The sequence below is a fragment of the Prinia subflava genome, chromosome 9 (genome assembly GCF_021018805.1).
Source record: "Prinia subflava isolate CZ2003 ecotype Zambia chromosome 9, Cam_Psub_1.2, whole genome shotgun sequence".
NCBI lineage: Eukaryota > Metazoa > Chordata > Aves > Passeriformes > Cisticolidae > Prinia > Prinia subflava.
The window spans coordinates 12,633,851-12,654,707 of record NC_086255.1 but is presented as its reverse complement, the minus strand read 5'-3'; the positions used below and the strand labels follow the sequence as shown (position 1 = coordinate 12,654,707).

Below are 20,857 nucleotides of genomic sequence, written 5' to 3'. Positions count from 1 at the left end.
GTGATTATCTTGTCCTTTGTTTCTGTAATTTCTTATATTTTGTGGTTACAAGTCATGTAATTCAGGCTGTTCTCAGTGCTGGAATGATCTCTGTACAAGAGCTGATCTTACATCCCACATGGGTGACAATGCAGCAAGTGGAAAGCTGGGTTTCAGGGTGTAATCACAGATTTCTTGAACTCCCACAGGTTTTAATTTGGCTTCATGTTATTTACAGAATTTTTGTGTGTGTGATTTAATTGAGTAGTCAGTGTGAATTTTGTGGCGTTCGTGTGTATGCAAGGGAGAGGGAGATTTTCTAAGTGTTTAGTGTTCACATGGACATAAACAGGTGGGTTTCCAGCAGAGACATTTGCATTTGAAAACCTGCTCTAAACGGGCTGGGCTTTCCCAGGAGGAGCAGCACCAACAGTGAAACACAGCGATCGATCAGCATAGAATTGTGTGAGCATTTGATGGGCAAAATGTTGTGGTATAAAGACAGGGCCCAAGAATAAGCTCTTTGTGGCTTTGTTTCTTTCCTGAAAACTGTGACTGAGAGGCTTTTGTCATTTTAAAAAAATTAATCACCCACATTTTGTCTAACTTGGAAAATATCACAAGATATCCTTTGCAATGTTCTACATGCTGCTTTTTTAAACAGATTTTGATACTAAAAAAATTTCATTTTTCATTTGTCTGCTTATATTTCCTCAACTCTAAAAGTAAAGTAATATTTGAACCAGTCCTTTCAGAGCTGGAAGCATGTAATTTAGTGCACATAACGATAAACTCTTTGAAGCAGCTTGCATTCACTATGTTTTCTTTCTTTCCTAATTTTAACTAAGGAAAACATTCCCTTACTTATCACACCACTTCTGTTACATGCCTCATTTTTCAGGCTAAGTTCCATATGGTATTTTAATTCTTAATCAAATGAGCTGTCCAGGAAATTCATCTGAAAAACATATATAATAAATGTTCAAACCCATACCAATGGGGACACCCAGTGGAGATGCTCTGAGTTGCCCAGCGTTATAGCCAGGAGAGGGCCAGGAGCTCCTCATCCGGGAGAGGCCTGCAAATATTTTTAACCACAGCAATTCTGAGGGAACTCTTATTAGTTTACCAGCCTGCTTTTGAGGGCTCCCTTGAAGCATCCTGCCCTTGCTGCCCTTGCACGAGTCTGTGCTCACTGTCGTGATGATCCTGGTGCATAATTACTGCAATGGGGTGTGCAAACACCCACTTCCTTGGTGGTGTTGTTTAATGTGACTGGGAATAAGTTGCAATTACTGGCAATTCAAAAAGCTTTTCTCTTGCTGTTGCGTACGCTGCCATGTTCATCTATTAGCCCTATAGATATTTAAGAGATGTCCTGTTGCAGTGTGCTTGGAAGGTGATGTGGGAAGGTTAGGTGAAGATCCAGGACCCTGGGGAGAGCTCCTCTCTGAATTGGATCCTGCTCCTGTAGCATGGGAGATGCTCCAGTCTCAACAGACAGCAACTCAAATAACCACTAACGTTTTCCAGTCTGCACTGGTCCTAGTCTTCTTCCAGTGGGCAGGGCCTCCTTTCCTGCTGAGTTCTAAGTATGGTCTTGGGAGATACCACAGTGAGGACAGCAGCCCAGACTGCCTTCATGGATGAGCTTGGTCAAGGAGAGGGGCACTGGGCCTGCCACCGACTTTGGATGCAGGCAGGCAGTACTCAGTTCATCCCTGGGGCACTACAACTATCTCAGAGGGCAGAATGTGGATTCAGGTTGTTTATTTGTATGTACAATTAAGCTCTGCTTGGACAAGCTCAAGACCCAAGATAAAAGCAGTCAGCTAGGCAGCATTACCACACATGCTCCAGGAACTGCATGCAAATGGAGCACGCTTTAATTGCTGTGAATGTGGTCATGGCTGGTTGTTTCGCTCCTAGTTCACTCAGAAAGCAAGCATCAGCCTCCCCTATGATGGGGCAGCATCAGACAGATGGGTTCTGGTGTGCTTTCTGGCATGCACTAGCTGTGGAACATGGGATTATCTGGGGTTTTGTCTTTCTAAGTAGGAGGGGAGGAAAAGAAAGGAATGCCTGCCTTGTTTTGATGCATTCTATTCTGATATAGAATGAAATATATAGCCTACTGGTTTTCTCATTGTTTGGGAAAGAAGAAATATATTACTTATAATTCTGCACCAGAGCCACCCAGACTACTGGGAGAGATGGTGATTTTGACTTACACTATCATGAGTTGGGTAGCAGAATTTTTTATTAGATATAGCAGGGTAGTATTCATGTTTAATTCAAATTTCAGAATATTTTCTCTGTGGCAAATTAAGAGTGTTAATTGCTATGGCAATGGGCATCCAGTATCGCCTGCTGACTTTCTGTGCCCTCTCACAAAAGAAGACTAATAGTAAATGAGAGACAGGCAAATTTTACTTGCTGGTATTCCTGTGTTGGGCTTAATATCAAAGTAGGACAGTGTTTTTTGCCACAGGACTCAAGAGTGGGCAATTTTGAAATCAGTGCTTGAATTTAGATGACTCAATGAGACTCCATTCCTGCTTCAGGTGGTTCAGAGGCTCAGCAGAACTGGCCAGGGGCAGTCACTGTGAGCAGTCACCAGTGACTGTCCCAGCCCAGGTCCCTGCCTGGCAGCAGACAGGAGCAGCTGCCAACAGAAGGAGTGTTCTAGCAGACTTCACAGACTAAACACTTCTTGTTCCTTGTCCTTGCAGAAAACACCTTTTGCAGTGGTGACCATGTGTCGTGGCACAGCCCCTTGGACAACAGCGAATCCCGAATCCAGCACATGTTACTGACAGAAGACCCCCAGATGCAGCCGGTGCAGACTCCTTTCGGGGTCGTCACTTTCCTACAGGTATGGCCTGGCCACGATGGCTCCGACTGCCACCTCCTGGGCATGGAGGGCAGCTAACATTGCACTGAGCTCTGTAACTCAGATATTTACTATTCTCTCTTAAGTTTCAAACACAAACAGAGGAAAAAAATGTTGCAAGAAACACTTTTAAAAGCTAACGTTAAGATAAATTAAAATTAATTCTATGGTAATATCGGTTCATGATCCACTGGTTTGAATGGCAGAAAGAGAAGAGTTTGGAGCAGGACTTGAAGCTGTTTCAGCAGTACTTAATGGCAGAAATGTAGCTTGCAGCATTGACACAAAGCTTCTTTAGAGGCTGAATTTTCCTGTATTGATCTACTATTTTAAAAAGCTTTGGGTTTGCTTTGCAAAAGAAACGTTAAAAAAATCCCTTGTCATTTAACTCTGCTGTTCAGCATAGGGAGCTTCTGTGGCCAAACAAGTTGGCTTGCTTTCCTTCTCAGCGATGCTTCTTAGATATGGGATGCTTTGGATATTTTTAAATTGCATATTGGGTTAATAACTTTAGTGGAAAAGTGGCATAGTTTATGCCAGCTGCTGATTTCTTCATGCTCCATGGAAAAGCTTCCTCCTGTGGGGAAATGCAAGTGCCTGTATTTTATAAGTTAAGCTTCTAATTGCTCCCGCTTGTCTTTGGCTGCAGTTACAACATGTAAAAGGAAGTTCTGTTACCACAAACCTGCACAAGACAACTGCTGTGCAAGGCTTTTCTGAGGTGCCCAAATGTCTGTGTTTTACCAACAAAAACAAGGTGGGTGTGAGATTAATTAGTGCAAGGTGAGTTGTTGGACCTGGAAGGAGAGACAGAAAGCCAAGCTAAGCAGGATAATCCCTGGCTGACTCTCCAGCTAGCACTATGTTAGTCCTCATCTCTTCTTTAGTGCCCAGCTGTCTTGAATCAGAGAAAAGTCAGCTTGCTGCATCCTGAGGCCCTTGGCCTCTAATCTTCCACAACACATACAGTTGACTTGGTTTTCCCCTTTGTTTGATGCTTGTTGTTATGGATTTATTTTGACCCATGAGGATAAATGATTACAAAAAGCAAAGGATGAACACAAAATAATTTCCTGTTTAGAGTCTTGCTGTTTGTATGTAATTAGTGAGTGAAGGCCCAGGGAGGGGTGTCCTGAAGCAGGGGTGGTTTAGGCTGTTCATGGAGGAAGCTGAGAAGATGGGTGGGGATGAAGTGCACCTCTAAGGGCTTGAATTCAGTCCTGAGAAAGTGAACTCTGCAAGGGGCAGGAGAGGTAGGGTGTGCAGAGCTGGGTACATGCTGACATGAGGGTTTTCCATGCAGATCTCTATCAGTGTAGATATGTGCCTCCAGCAGAAGGTACATCCTTCACTTCTGCTTGCTGGTCTTCAGAACTTAGTTTTCAGTTTTCCTCTTTTCTAATAAAATATCAGATGAACAGATTTTGACCAAAATTCAGTGTGACTGGAAAAGACTGAAGAGTATTGAGGAAGAAAATAGAAGGCCATGGCTAAAAATATTTTTCATCTCAGAGTGAATTATTGTGCTCAAAGGCACAAGCCAGCAGTTGATACAGCAGGAAGAAACTGCCCTCTGCTATCAGCTGAAGGGTGTTTCACCCCTTCATTGGAAGCAGCTGATCTCAGCTGCTGTTAGAGAAACATCTGGTATTGCTCAGTGTGGCAGCTCCTATCCTGAGAAGCAAACACACCCTGCTCTATACAGGAAGGCAGAAGTCTGCAGTTGCCTGCAGTGACAAGTGGATTATGTGGTGTGTAAGCAGCTTTACTTTATGGTGCTGTGTAAGATGTAACCAGTCAGCAAATGGAGTTGGTCAAGGATTTTATGAGCACCAAAGCAATCCCATGTGGCAGCAAGTCCCTTGCCTTACTGAGATTGTTTGTGCAGTATTTCATTTGCCATAGCAATCGTTTGACAGAGCAGTGTTTGTATGTGCTCAGACCCTAACCTGTCTTGCTCTGTCCTGTCTGTGTGGACTTGATTGAAAAGTTGAGCAGACTAGTGTATAAACCCTGATTTGTCACCAGAGCCTCCTCATTGTTAAATTCACACACTCTTTACAAGATTAAATGTTACATGACCAGGGCACTTCCCATGGTAAATGTAGCGAGAGGCAACAGGGATCCCACTGTTGTCTCAGGCTCCATTTGTCCTGGCATATCTAGTCAGATTAAAGAAATGGTGTTTCTCTGTATCTGCACTCTTTGATCCCATACCACGTGGCACATTTTTTCCACAGCTCTTTCATGGTTCCCACACAGTTTAGTGTCTCTGTTGTTATTTATTACAGATTGTTGGGGTTTGCACTGAGGAACTGCATGCAGCTCAGCAGTGGAATGGTCAAGGCATCTTGGAACTGCTTCGGACAGTCCCAGTGTAAGTGGTCATATAGCCCATATAGGGGAGCATTTCCACAGAGAACCACCCAGTTGTTTATTTTTAGTAACAATCTTTAACTTGCTGATGGAATTTATTTAATCTGTGCTGTAGCTAGAGATGGGAATTCATTGCAAATCTGTTCTCACACACAGACACTTAGATGGCAAATTAATGCATGTGGAAGTCCACATGTTCAGGGTGAAAGAGAATGAGGTCTTGAAAGCTTAATTTCCTTCCTCTTATGCCTGCAGGGTTTTCTCATTGGTTCTTTCTGGGATAACTGTTACTGGTGACCTGGCTGTTTAGTTCAAAGAAAGGAAGGAGAGGGTCTGGCTTACAAAGCTGTCTGAAAGTACTGTCTGAAAGTGAGAAAGTCACTCTCAAATTTGGTCCGCTCTTGGTGGGCCAGTTTGCAGCAGGAAGAGCATTCATGAAAGTGAAGTTCATTGTTTTTCCATGGGAGAAATAACAAAGATGATGTTGGGTTGAGGAAGAGATAGATTTAAAATTGTAAATGATATGTTGATGCTTTGTTTGCTGCCAGGGTGCAGCTAAATCTTTTTGGCTTGCAGGCATTTTGTTTAAACATTTTTAAATTTAGTGGAAGTTATTGCCATATGATTGTAACTCAAAAGACTTACTTTTTAAAGCAAAATAGTTCTGAATATTTGTTTCTCAGCACAATAGTACACTCTCTAGTGTCACAATAGCCTTGAATTGATTGATTATTTGGAAGAGCTGGACTTCTTTAACTTGAACTTTTCCCTTTTAGGCACAAGTGCAGATAATTCATGCAAATGCCCTAGAGTAGAGTGAATTTGTCCAGCTGCAAGCTTTGTTTCTGAGTCCCTGAGACAATACACACTGCCTGCAGCTCCCTTAGCTCCTCTAAGTCAATACAGATACAGCACCTCTCTCCTCGGTCTGTTCTCATGTTGGTTTTTGGCTTTTGTGCTGTGGTATAAGTACCTTTGCAAGGAAAAAATGAAACCCAAATGTGTATGATTTGAAGGCAAAGTTGCAAACTACTAAGACATTGATGTGGAATCGGGGTAAAAGTCTCTTGCACCCCAGTGAGAAACTGTGGTGGGTCACACCCCTGCAGTTAATAATTCACAACTTCCAAAGTGATGTGGAAAAAAGAGTGGCTATCCACGCATCTGAAAACCTGTAAAATATTAACTTTTTTAGCTCCCACTCTTAAGTGTTTCAGGAGACTAACACAAACTAGGCCAGAGGAGGGGGCTTTTGACTGCAATAACAAAGTATCTCATGAAAAAATGAATTTTTTATGGCAGTTCCAAAAGACTTCAATTTTTTACTTCAAATGAAAAGCACTATCTAATGCTGACTTCTGCCGTCTGGGTGCACTATGACCCAAAGTGAAGTCTCTGAGTATTTCACCTTCACAGTAATCAGTTTTCTATCACCTTTGTTGGGAAATACCTTGAGCCTTCCAACTTTTATTGCTAATGATAACAAAGATTTCCCTGAACCATCTGTGTACTTGACCATTAAGTACCAACTGAGCAAAATGTCTGTTGTGATAGTATTTATCAGAGCAATAAGCTCTTTGTGGTACTGAACGTGACTGCCAATCTTGGCAAAAAATGCAGCCCCACTGGGGCCCTGCTCTATTCTTAGATATAATAGAGGAATAAATCTTGACTCCATGCCTTGCCCATCTTTCTTTGACTCAGGCTACACTGGACTTCTCAGTCCCAGTTTGTTTCCTGTAAGATTTAAACCCATCTCAGTCAGTGTGGGCAAGGGGACCTGCACAGGGGATAACAGCCTGTGTCAGTCCTGACTGCTCTGCACATCTGGGTGGTGTCAGACACTGAGCAGATTAACTGCTAGGTCATGGAAGGCTTTTATTATTTATTTATTTGTAAAATGTAAAGAGCAAATTCATGTTGTGGGATGTATACACTGCATAGAGGGGTTTCTAGGCTTATTTTAAACCCTTATCTTGTGCTCCCTTACAGTACAGGTCCACTCTGAGGACCCTGCTGGGGAGTTCTAATGAAAGACTTGATTGGTTCATTACCTGTCTTTATTTGTAGAGCTGGAGGCCCCTGGTTGATAACAGACATGAGAAGAGGAGAAACCATATTCGAGATTGATCCACATCTGCAAGTATGTCTTTAGTTTATAAAATGTCATGTGTCTTGTAATAGCCAAGGAGAATTGGTTTAATGTTATACAACAGTTCTAATATTTTCTATAAAGGTGCTTGGATCTTCTCAATGTTTGTAATAATTCTGAAAAAGTCTTAGTAACTCTTTGCCTTCTTAGAGGTGTTTCAAGGGGGATGTTCCCAGCCCCGTGTGAATGGTAGCTCTAGGAATAAAGATAGAGAAGGGAGACCAGGAAAATGGAATCTCCTATATGAGACAAATTGGTAAAATTTGGACTGGGTGTTTTAGAAAGGAGGAAGAAAGAAGATAAAAGACATAGAATAATACAAGATTTAGGAATGGTACACCAGGAAATTCCTCCTTCCTTTTATATGCAAGCATAGGGAGATATAACATGCAGAAGACTCAAAACCAACTAAGTACTAATTTTTCACAGTGAATGTGACAGTGTAGCTCATTCCTGTAGGATAGCACTTGAGGCCAAGTAGTTAGTGTGGACTGAGAAATGATGGGAACCCAAAAGTACCACATGCAGTTATTAATAATGCAGGAAGATATATTAAACCTTCTTCTTCAGAGTCAAATTTGATTTCTGAAATTTAAAGATAAGAATAAGGCTTCTTTGGAGAGGTTACTGTACTATAGACTTCTCCTGATCCATGCATTTGGGAGACAGTTCTGCAATCCCTTCAGCAGAGCTGGAGAACATGGTACTGGAATACATGGGTCCCCAGCAAATCCAGTGTGGTGCTGGCCATGTTTCAGTTATTCACTGAATATTTGCCTTTAACAGAGTACTTATGGCTCAGCCTGGTAGGGCACGTGCAAATGTTCATGTTTTGTACAAGCATTTGCTTATGGTCTGCAATGTCTGTATCTGATTATCCTCAGTTGCCTCACAGCATCTTTTACTTTGAAAGCTTAAGAACAAAACCAAATTCTACTTTTACTGGTTTTAAGGATTTGTTCATCTAAAATAACCCCAGTCGGAGAAACACAAAAAAATGTTCCACAAATGTTCCACAATGTGGGAGCTAATTCAACTGAAAGTCCCATAAAGTTTTTAGAAACTTTCCAGAACCTTCCCCTCTCCCCTCCCGGAGGTGTTTCTGTTGTCTGCACACTGGTGATTCCTAATGATAACAGGGTTTTCTTCAATTTACTGTAAATGAAAAATAGCTCAGCTTACTGGAATCTGAGTCAGCCAAGGCAAGTTAAGGCAAATAAAAGAGTACCTCTGCCTCACCAGAATGTCCTGCTGCTGGAAGCTGCTCGTCTGTGGTCCTTCTGGACTTCCTCACACTGAACACATTCCTGTTTCTGTTCTCTCTTGCCCTTGCAGAAGTGTGTATGGGCAGGTGTGTGTGTGCACAGCTCTCTCCTGCTCTGCTGCCACAGCCCCCAGGGATTCATAGAGCAAAATCCACCCCTGAGTCCCACAAAGAGCCTCTGCTGAGTGCAGGGAGTAAGGCTGGGCCAGGCTGGCTTCAGCCCTGTCATGTGCCTCCTGCTCTAAATTACTGGGGAAAGGATAGTGTAATTTTCTTGGTGTTGGTAGAGGGTGTGTGAGACCAGAAAGGCGGCAGTGGAATAGAGGTGGAGGGGAGGGAGGGAACAGGCAGAGAAACTGTACAACTTTCCTGGGAGCCAGCAAGTATGTTGTCTGCCTGGGAAGCAGGCAGAGCTTGTTTGGAGGCTGCATTGTCTCTTGTGGGAATTGGTTGAGGCCTAAACCCAGCCCTGGCAGCAGCAGCTGTACTTTCTGTTCGGAGTTGCTGAGAATGGATCCCAACTAAGATGTCATCCCAGGATGTCGGCAATTAATGCTGTGGCAATGCTGGTTGTTTTCTGTTCAGCTTCCCTGTAGGCCATTCAGATTTCCCTGGCAGCACTGTCAAACAATTCCTGTTGGTCCCCAGCTCTGTGCTGATTCTCAGTGCTTTGCTTCTGTTTAGCAGATATCTCAGAGGAGAATAAAGCTGATTTGAATTTCCTGAGTTGTGGTTGCTGCTCTGCAGGTCACACTGCAGTGCTCTGGCTCGTTTAAAAAGGGATCAATGACTTATAAGAGCCTCAGAGCATCCCTCCCACATGCTGAGAGGAAAATGGGACAGAAATATCCTTTCTTTGAGGAAGGAAAGAGCTGAACCTCCTTTGCCCTGGGCTCCTCCAACCTCCTGTTCAAGCTGCCCTTTCAAGGGAGGAAGAACAGCCCTTCAGTCCAGGCAAATTTTTACTGGCTAAAGATGGGGTAGAACTGTGCATTGCCAGAGCTGAGTCTACACTGGTTGGAGTTTTCTGGACTTTTCCCCCTTTAACATCAATACTTGCAAACATTATGAAGCAGGCATGCAAATTAGGCTGCCTTAAGCCAGCTCGTTTCCATCAGCTCCCCTTGATCTCCGAGGGATGCCAACAGAGCAGCACTTCTTCCCCTGAGGAAGTGCTCTGCAAGCCAGCTGAGCTGCAGATGAGAGTCCTTTCCCCCTCCCCGAGGCTCTGCACTCTGTCCGCAGGGTCTGGCTGGGAGTGGGGCCCTGGCTGCAGGCATGGGGGAGCGGATCCCACCAGAGCCTCGCAGCCCTCTGGCCTCTTCTCCCTGCTCAAGAGCAGGTTTGGTGGCTCTCCGATGCTTCCCCAATGACTTGGATAAAAAATAGCATTGTTGACAATTTACACCTCCCCACGCCAGCTCATTTGGGTCCTCACAGAGCACTGTGGAGGGTTCCCAAAGGAGCCACGTGCTAAATCTCACTTAGAGCATTGTCTGCATATGTAGGAACGGATGTATTTTTATTTCTTTTCCCACAACTTCTATTTCTGAGTGACACAACCAATTTTATGTTTAGGATAAAACAAAAGAAAATCACAGCAGATTTATTATTTCTCAGATTTTCCTATTACATTTTCAAGAAGCCAGTTTCCCCTGACGCCAGAGGAAGATCCTAACAAGGGGAGAAAGACAGAAGAAAGGCAGTCTCTTGAATGCTTAAGTCTAAGTCAAGACAGCTCTGGTCCTGCACTCAGCCACAGGCTCCTATCTCAGCTTTTGGGCCAAAGAATGGGTTTTGGGAGGTGATCCAGATGGAAAAAAAAAGAGGAGTTGGCTCAAAGGAAGGGGTAGGAGCACATGGAGGAGGGTGGGACTGCAGTCATTGCAAATTACATCAACTTAAACCGCTGTGCAACCACACCCTGAATGCTAGTGCTTATCTTTGAGCTGCTCAAATCTTCTCTTGAATGGTCACAAGAACAGGCAATGCTCTTCCCAGGGTGCAGCATGCACAGCTGGGCAAAGGGAGGGACGTATATGGGTTTAGTCTGGAAACATTTCTTGGGGACAGATTTTGCAAAGAACAAAATGTTCACACAACATCTCTCATCTTCAGTGGCAATGTCAAACCAGAGGGTACTTACATGGAGTGGAGAAATCCTCCCATTGTGTATAACACCACTCTGCTCTCCCCAAATCTTTGAAGTTTCTTGGGACTGCCTGCGTTTTGAGGTGACCCAGACGTATGCAGAGAGATGCAGATCTTGCTGGTGCCACTGAGCAGGACCAGAGGCAACAGCCCTTCAGAAAAGGGGGAAGTGAGCCTGGCAGGTTCGATGCCAGGGAAGAGGTGCCAGCCCTTCGTCTGTGTAGCACAGCCCCGAGTTTGTTCAGCTCAACATTACCCCCTTGTGGGTCACAGGTGCAAATTCAGACTGATGCCCATGTCCAAGCAGGTGGAACTTCCTGTAGTTTTGGCTGTAGTTTAGGGCAGTCTTGCTGGCAACAGATGCACATGTCCTTCAGAAAATGCCTGGTGCCTGAGAGCATCCAGCTGCTTACGATTGGTGTGTCACACCTTCTGAGACCCAAACACTGGTTACGTGCTTGGAAAGTCCAGCTTGCAAGGGAGGGAGTTTGTTTACTTGCCAATAGAGAAAGTTATGCAAAAGCTTTGACGTTGGGAACAGGCCTGTGTCTCCTTGCACGTCCAAACTTGCATGTTTGTCCTTGATGGGACACCCCAGGACATTGGAAAGCAGGGATTCTCTGGGCAGTTTGCAAATGAAGAACCTGTGTGAATGCTGAGTCTCTCAGCTCTTTTCATTGTGGTAAGGTTGGAAAGAGAATTTTACTTATTCAAGGGTTTGTTATTATTGACATATAAGAGATCGACTGCCAAGCTGTGCTTTGTGTCTAAAATATTTCAAGTTGGTGTAAATCAGTGCTAATTCTGAAAGAAGCAATCCTGCACACCCCAGGCCATTGATTTTCACCTTTCTCTCACCCTGCTTTGTGCCTGCCAGGGCCACGTAGTGAAGCAGTGGGGATAGGGTGGGATTTCAGACCAACTTGCTATGGAAAAGGTTTGTTTAGTTCAGAGTGGCTTCCTGATTTGGCTCAATGTGCAGTTGCTATTTGCTGACAAAGCACAGGGTCCAGAGAGTGGAAAATGTCCACAAAAGGGGATCTGCATGAGCTGCTGAAAGTTGGGCTGCACAGTGGTGGGTTCGAACTCAGGCTCAGGCCACGCTCCAAAAAAGTGTTTGGTGTTTTGAATCTTTTCAAGCAGGAGAGAGTTGACAAAGGGATTGAGACAGATGGCTCAAACCTGAGTGGAGTGAGTGCCAAATGTGCCTGGGATGACCTGAGCCAGCCACCAGAGGATGATGAAGACAGCAGGAGCATTTGCATTGGGACCCAGCCTCGGCGGCTCTCTGGGAAAGGTAAGAGGTCCTGGGCCAAGTCACTGTCATGGCCTTTCTGCTTCTGGTGGGTCTGGCAGTGCAGAGTTGTGCTGCTTCTTCATGTTCATAACAAACTCCACAGCCATTGGGAGGCTTGGTGTATCTCAGGGCAGCAAAATGGATTTTGGCCTCTTTGATGAAGGTGGGAGAGAGGAAAAGAGTTCTTGGCGTTATTTTTTCTAAATATTTCTTTCAGTTTTTAGGCAAATTTTAATCTGAATCTGCAAAGTTAAACTGAGCACCTGCTGAAACCGGGACTGTAAACACCTGCAAGATGAAGCAATTTCTTTTTCCCAGGCTGTATTTCTTTATTAACATTATCCCTTCTTGGGAGGCAAGTTGGATGGATGCTGCACATTGCTGCAGCTGAACTCAAGGAATTCATGCAAATACAGAACTCTGGAAAGAAGAATTAAAAACCCATGTAGTTCCCCTTTGCAGTGAAATGCTTTTTCAGGGTAGAGATGTCATAGCCTTGAAATTATGCATATTACCTTTCAAATGGGCAAAGCAACATAAAATTTGAGGGCTTGAGATTTCCTGGAATTAATAATAGTTTCCACAGGAATGACATCTTACTTATTCTTAAATCCATGGTAAAAATTAGTTAAATGCATACAGCATTTCTTCTGGCTTCTGTGCAAGTATTTTGAACTGCACTGGATCAAAAAAGGCTGTTTTGCCTCAACCTTGAAATTAAAAGCCCAAGAAAGGTATACATGATGAAATTTGTATATCCTTCAAAAGATTTTGAAATAATGTGGGGTTTTTTTTTCTCTACCTAATTCTCACATTTCTCAAAAATAGATGAGGAAACTTCTAAGAAAGGCAGGAAAGCTTCCCATTGAAAGTATTTGGTCAGTAGACATTTCAGAAAAAGGCAGAAGTAAAAAGACTGCATCTGAACTGCATAATTTGCAGCTTATTTTCAGATGTGAGCTTGAGGCTAAAGGTTGCCCTGCATAAAAATCCCTCCCTCTGTGAATCATGTTGTAAATTAATCAACAGATTTCCAAAGCCAATTGCACAAAACTTGGAAAACTTCATACATTTGTTTGGGAAAGGAACAAATTCCTGTTATGCCCAGTGGGAAAAATGATTTCTAGTACAAAGGCTTGGAAGTGTCAGGAGGTTCTTTGAGAGATACAGAACCAACAAACACCTCATTTATGAAAATTTGCAAAACTACTTAGAATTTCTTCATCAGGAGGACTCAGTACCAAAGATTCCAGCTCTCTTTGCTGACATATCAATGAAGCCCAAACAAGGAAATTCAAGCTGACATTATAAAGTGAAACAACTCCTGAGGAAGTTCAGGAAGTGCAATTAAGTGTTGCCCCATAACATTTCTCCACTTCTTACTGAAGGGGAAGAGTTTAGATGAAACACACCTGATATCTTCTTGTGTCTGTGTTGTTTCTGGAGATTTTAAACCATGTTTAAAAAATTCTCTTTGCAGATACAGAGCAAATCAGGGAGACTTTGCGGAGAGGGCTTGAGATTAACAGCAAACCTGTCCTACCTCCAATCAATGCACAAAGACAGAATGGGTTGAACCTCGACCGAGCACCGTGAGTTTCACCCTGCACGTTCACATGGTGGCAGATGGAGACTAAAAAGCTCAGCATGGAAAATAAAGTTAAAGCTGGTGGGAAAACACTTGGCAACGGGATACTTGCAAAGTACAAAAATAGAGGGAGAAGAGTTGTTTAGGTTGGATAAATGCACTACTACTCATGAGGGCAGCTTTTTAGAGTGTTTTTGGACAAACTAATGCAGAGTGGCTCTGACTGTTCTGTAGAATCTGCTGTTCATGGTCTTCAGTGTTTGAATTCAGACTGGACTGATTCCTGTGAAAAGTATTGGGCTGAAAAGTGCTATGGTATCAGTAGAGATAGGTGGCATATGTGACTGCTGATATTTTTCCTGTTTATTTTGTTTTCAAGCTCATAATTACAAACCTTATGGTTAAAATGTTTATTTTTTTAAGTGATTTTGATCTTGCCTTGCTTAAACAGGTGGGTTCATGACATGCCAGTAATGACATGCCAGTAACACCTGGGTCTAATAGCAGTAGTCTAACAAGTGATTTAAGTGGGACTAGGGTGGCCCATAAATACCTCTTGCAAGTTTTGGTTTAAGTGAAACTATAGGAAATTACCTGTGGTTTCAAGCCATCTGTAGTATCTGCACTTCTGTCTTTCAGGGCTTCTCCCCTTCCCCTCTTAGAGTTCAGGTGCTACTTCAGTGTCTTCCTATCAATTTTAATGTTTTCATTTAAATGATACATCCACCTTTGATGCACTCTTTCTCCTTGGTATTTCCTTTAGTTTCTTAGACTCTGGTGAACATATGTGCCTTCTGCTTTCAAGAGTAAAGATCATCATGAAATCAGTGCTTCCCTGTAGTGCCAGGCAGGGACAGCACCCTGATCTGTTTCAATTAATATTTCATTCTTGATTCAAACATTTCATGAGAAAAACATATCTTGTTGTTGTCCTTTCTTGTTCCATGTTATGGGTGACTTCCGATTTGCCTAATATACAAATGTTTATGAGTTTCCTGATCCTTTGGGGGAAGTATTATGTGTTAATTGCTGATGCTTTTTGCTAATATGTAATATGAGATGTATTTAAAAATTTCAAGTGACTTTATTATTGCTTTAGGAATAATCTTACTTTTGCCATATAGTAATTATATAGAGTCAAATTCTGATCTGACTCAGGTTTTGAGCAGGACTTTTCTGCCTGCAGGTTAGTCACATTGGACCATTGGTTGGCCCCACTGGCCCTGATGAAAAAAATATAAAGTTATACCATGTGATTTGCACAAATCACACCCAGCCTTGGAGGGCTCAAAAGTGCTAGGCAGGATTTCTCACAGGTGCTGGGCTCCTGCATGCATCTGCATGCCCAGTGTAATTTCTGAGTCCTCAGTGGTTGGGGATGACCACAAACATTTTGGGTGCAGATCAGGTCAAGGAGGCAGCTGATGGGTAAGCCTTAATGCTGGGAGGCAGTTGTTGCTTAGATAAGGGAGCTTTACGTTTTTCAGGGTGAGATAAACAGAGATATGTTTGAGACAGAGTGGTGAAAGGTTAGCAGAGGTCTAAGATGAAGCACACAAATATTTACCTGGGTTTTTAACTGTTCTGAGACAGAACAAGGCAGGTCAAATTCAGAGCCTCACATCTGTGACAGTGCTCTTTGTTACAAATCTCTTACCTGCAGCACTGTACACCCACCCTGCCTGAAGCCTGAGTGGTAGGAATGGCTGGTTTCCAACGTTTGCCTCCTAGGAGGTCAGTACATTTCTCTGAGGTCTGTGCTTACCACTGGGGAAACTGATGGGTAGCCTGTTTCTCCATAAGCACTTCAGTTAAGGAAAGACAGCCATCAGCTGTTACTGTGGTGGTACTATTGGAGGGATAGGGCAAATCTCAGCTCAAAGCACCTGTGTGTCCTAATGCTTCTTTCTCCATCTTACTAGCTGCTTTAAGAGGAATTTGGGAAAGGTCTTCTCCTCCATGTGCAGTTCTTCTCCTCTCCATGTAGGAGATACAGTGGAACTCGTTTAATGCATTGAACATACCAAAAGGAGTGGTTTGTGCTGGAAAGCAGTGTTTACTTACAACTTCTGACTAACTAGTACGTAAATGAGATCCGATGATTACCCTTACTGTGGCTAAAACTGATCAGTCAACGCATTTTCCAGAACAGTGTGGTATAGATGAAGCAAAAGAGGAAGATCTTGTTATGTCTCCACCTTCCTTAATACTCTGTCTCAGCATGTCTCATGCATTTGAGCAAAATTGCTCAATGTGCAGTAAGTACAAGAGCATGATATGGAGACACATATCCAGCTGCTGCACAGGAATGTAACTCAGGAGCTCAGCTTTTGCATGCAGTAATGTATCAACACCCATGTTCCCTCCAGGTACCTGCAGGGGTAAAGGCTGAGACACAAAAGGCACAAACCCAGTGCAGACAAACCTCTTTCATAGGACTTCTGAGCACCTGAGATGAAGGACAGTTCTGTACATAGATCTAGTCCTTCTGGTGTGATCCTTGCTTGCATTGCTTGGGCCTGGTAAGGATGGGACTAAGGTCTGTCCTTTGCTGTAAATCTTGTGTAATTAAAGGCAAGTCATTTAGCTATTGAGCTTCAGTTCTGAATCTATAAAATGGGACTAATAATAATGTCATCTTCTTGAGGCATCACAAGGATAAATATATTAATGATTATGAGGTGCTGGCTGATGGGAGGCAGGCTTGTGTGTAATCATATCCTGCACTGAACACCAGATCATAAAATATCAAACCTGTGGTTCTTTGCAAGGGTCCTGTGAATAACTGATGCATTAGAAGTTCTTGAGGAATTTGACAGGAATGCTCTCTTGGGGCATGGCAAATTGTTTCAAATCTGCTTTGCATAGGGGGCACTGCAGAACCCAGGCTGTCAAACTTACACCCAACTGACAGTAGGATGTTAAAGTCTGACACAGACTCTAAGGACTTTGTGCAGAAGAGGAATGTGCTGTTTATTTATCATGCATTTGCAACCACCAACTGCTTTCCTAGTAGCTTTCTTCCCTTTCTTTTATCCTAACCCTACCACCCACACACAATAATCTATCAAGGTTTAAAGCAGACAACCTGTTCTGCATTCAGCATCACAAATAGTATCAGAAACACTCAAACTTTTGAATATTTATTTGTATAAAATGTAGAGGATCCAGATTCCATATAGATTTCCCAGTCTTTGTATAGTTACAGTTTTCAGTGCTTATGCAAAAACCTCACATTATGTGGTTGCAGATAAGGCTTGATTCAGTGTTTTGGCTCCAGCAAAGTACATACTTACATGTTAAGCATGCATATTACCAGTTGCTCACTGTCCCAGAGTCCTAAAAAAAGTTCCTTTGAGAAAAAGCTGGTTTCTGTCAAAACCCTGCTGGGCAGCTGTAGTACTTTGATTCATTAGTGTTATTACCGTAGAATATGTAGCCTTTTTTCTCCTAAGGATATGAATAAAAGCACACTTAAAGCTTAAAACTGCATCAGACATCTGTTTCTCAGAATGACTGTTGGCTCAGTTCATAAGCAGCCATTAAATCAGTTAGTAGGTATTAACAAAAGAACATGTGAATTATTCGTTGGAAACATGACTAATCACTTTGAACACAGGTAACTGAATACTCTCAATTACCACTTGGAAAAATAAGACGTGTATGAATAGTGTCCGTTTCAGTGGTGCATTATTTGTTTCTTAGGACCCATCAGTTAAGTAGGTGCTGCTGAGCCACACAGAAAGGCAATGCTGCCAGTATCCTGAATCGTGCAGATTGACTCTTGTTGGATACAGAAAACTGTTGCCCGTCGGGGATGTTTAAATGTCAGACTAAACACTGCTGCTGTCAAAGCCTCGGTGGGCTGGAAGCTCCAGATGTCAAAGTTCAGTGACACTTGTGGAGTCTTGCTTCGATCACTATTTAATTTCTTGGTGTAATAATTTCTGGGGCCGAGTCTTTGGCTGTCCCTGATAATTAGCTCTGTGCTCTCCTGTGCAGTAGGTGAGTAGTATTTCTGTGTTACAGATTAGGACAGCAGAGTTAATTTGCCACAGTTGCAGTGAGAGCCAGCATTGGGATAGGGGAATTCTTGACCTTTTCCACCCCTCAAGGGCCCCCTTGATCATGCAGCATTGCTGAAATTGATGTTTTTCTGCCTCTTGGCTGACTCAGACTGTTCTGCTGTGAGTTGAGGCATGGAGTAGAAACCTAGTGCTAGCACACTGCATTACTGCATGTGTTGAAGCTAAAATTATCTGTAATTGTTGCATTTCATTGTGCCAGAATTCAGGTATTGCCCACGCATGCCCCAGTGTCTGAACATAAGGTTTGAGTGATAGAAAAGGGTCTCCCAAGTCTGTATTACTTTGATAAGGCTTTTCCATCATGTCTTTGCTGTTTATAACTCTCCCCCTTCTCAGGAAGGATCAAGTGGAGTGGTTCACATACCTGACTCTCATATTTCTGTCTGGGATTTCCCAGATAATTGTGCTGGTCCCTTGTGTATGATGGTCATTTGTCCAGGGGCCCACAGAGACTTCAAGTCCCATCTGCATTCAGTTTCTAGGCAGGAAGACAGGTTGAGTCTAGGGAAACCTGAACATATGGTAGCCCTGTAGCCATGTGCTAATTCCATCCAGCCCTGAACAGCTTCCAGCTGTGCAGGGAAATGAAGGCAGGTTCCTGGCAAACAGAGCAGGGAACAACCCTCCGGCAGGTGGGGCTGGCAGGACTGTCCTGGCAGTGACCTGCTGGAGCCCTGCACTCTGAGCATCTCAGGTGGTTGCCCTTCCCTCGTGGGAAGAGGGAGGAGTTGTGTCACTCCAGAATTCCTCCTGGGATAACCCCAGACTGTCACATGGTGTGCCTGGTTTGGAGCACATGAGTAACAGTGGCACTGCTTCCAGGGCTGGAGTCCACTGCTCCTGCAGTTCCTCTGACTTGGCAAACAGGGCACACGGATATCTCCTGTCAGGGAGCAGCACTGGGTTAATGCACATTAACAAGCTCCATCTGAGCAGCATTTCTGAGGAAGCTCTGACGGTAATACCAAAATGTAGGATTTGCTTGGAGGCGAGTCTGGACTTTGCTTTTCCCAGTTGCATTGGCTTTTCATTCTGCTTTACTTGGGCGGAGGGGAGCTGTTGTCTTTGTAGCTGGTTTCCTGTCTTCAGTTCTTGGAGGCAAACTTTACATAAAGAGGAGCATTTCAGCATTCTCTGAAGCTGTCTGGTTCTGGCTAGGCATTCTGATTCTGCAACCACTAAGCAGTAAGTTTCCAATCCAGTCCTGCTTATTTAGGCATGCTCTCTCATCGGGTCGCCATTCAGTGGTGTCCTGGTTGAGTCAGGAATGCTGAATGGAAGGAGGCAATATACTTTAGGGAGTGTCTCTCAGCATGAGGCTGAGTGCTGGGTGACAAAATTGCAAACTAGAAAAGCAAATGTCTGGCAAACCAGTGTCAGTAGAAGTGCAAAGCAGTCACCATGCTACTAATTTCCACTCCTGTATAGCTTTCCCCCTCTAAGAATCCGAAAGTGCTTTGCAAACATTGACTTAATCCTTGCAACGTCCCTACGTGGAAAAATGTCTCAGTTTTACAGACAGGGAACCTGAAGCATAAAAGAGTTGTTTGACTTTGCTCATGAGTCTGCAGGGTGCCAGCGGCACAGCCTAAATCTCTCAATTCCACTTCAGCTGCAGGTCTTGGAACAGTCTGGCCCCTGCAAGCTCTGACAGTGGTTATTATTCAGCTTTCCAAAGGGATATGTGAGTGGTGAGAGGATTGTTGCTACTGGCATTGTCCTAGCAGCCCTTCCCTGCCAGGAAATGCACGCAGAACATCGTCACCATCCTGTTTAACCAGGCTGGGGAGCACCCAAGTCTGAGCTCTCGGGGTAGCCTTGTCTCAGTGTGACCACAGCAGGAGCTGTGTAACCGTGTCCTCCCCAATTCTGCACTTGGCTCTGTGCGCTCCTGACGGGTGCTGTAACTCTGTGTGCCAAGGTGCTGAGGGCTCTTTCCCACAGTTGCTGGTTTGCCCTTCAGGGGAAACTGTGGGAAAGAGGCTGGAAGATTGTTGGCACTTAAGTGATCTTTGACCATATCTTCATGAGGGAGTGAGGAGGTCTGAAATAGCCACGGCTGGAAAGGGAAGAAGTGGGAGTGGAAGGAGGGGGCGGGAGGGAAAGAAAGGAAAAGTGGTCCAACCTTTCTCTCCCAGCTGTGCAAGTCTGCACTGATGGTTTGCGTTTGGTTACTCACAGTACTGAATTTTATATGGAGGGAGCAAGGAGCAATGACAGAAACTATGTTCAGTGAGGCAATGGGCACCCACTTCCAGAAGGAGTCCCTGCCATGGCCAGCTTCCCACAGCATGTCCTTTGTGATTTTGATACCTGAAAGGGTAGCTTGGAAATGCAGCAAAATTGTGCTCCATATCAGCAACAGAGCTTGGAAGGGAACTGAGATTTCCTTCCTTGACAGATCCATGAGATCAAGTACTCTGATCATAAAGTGAAGCACAAATGCAAGAATAAATAAACCTTTCTTAATCCGATCAACCTGGTTATTCTTGAATCCCATAAAATAACTGCCAGTGGTTGCTTGAGAAGGAGTTGCTATAAACATGACTTATAAGGAGGGGACATCCAAACTTTGTGCAACCCAGTGATTGCATTGGCGATTTTCCAGGATCCCCACGGGCTGCTGCTAATTGGCATCAAATTAAGCAGGTTGCAGCCACCCTCATCTTTAATACAAAGAGAGGGCCCCCGGGAGGCTGCAGGTTCCAGCGTGTGGCCCTCTCACATCAAGAAGGAGCACAGCACACTGGGATGTCAAGTCTCCTCAGGCCCTTTCCCCTTGTTGACAGATCTGGGGAAGCTGCAGGCCACACTGGACACCTTCACAAAGGCTTGGCCACCCTCTCCTTCTCAGAAAAAGAGAAAAAAAAATCAAATATGGCTTTGGTTAAGTTCATGTTAATTAGCATTCATGAGACTTAACAAAAAAACAACAAACATAATTTCCTCCCTCTCTCCTCCACCCAGAAGCAGACTACTGGTAGAAACTGAAGCTGGAAAAAATAGTTGAAAGTCAGCTAAAGTCACCTTGGTAACTGCAGCAATACACTTGCCCAGAACAGGAGACAT

At 43.8% G+C, this 20,857-nt stretch overlaps 1 protein-coding gene across 4 annotated transcripts in view; it reads left to right on the top strand.

Moving 5' to 3' along the window:
• The window catches only part of SUFU (SUFU negative regulator of hedgehog signaling), an 89,339-nt gene that overhangs the window by 41,007 nt on the left and 27,475 nt on the right, over window positions 1-20,857 (top strand). For 3 of the 4 annotated variants that reach the window (XM_063405409.1, XM_063405412.1, XM_063405411.1), the window contains 5 exons: window positions 2,712-2,854; window positions 5,164-5,249; window positions 7,319-7,391; window positions 11,956-12,112; window positions 13,593-13,704. In XM_063405409.1, the coding sequence (XP_063261479.1) occupies window positions 2,712-2,854; window positions 5,164-5,249; window positions 7,319-7,391; window positions 11,956-12,112; window positions 13,593-13,704 (571 nt within the window). The remainder of the gene's footprint in view (window positions 1-2,711; window positions 2,855-5,163; window positions 5,250-7,318; window positions 7,392-11,955; window positions 12,113-13,592; window positions 13,705-20,857) is intronic. The other variant, XM_063405410.1, reaches the window with a different exon arrangement.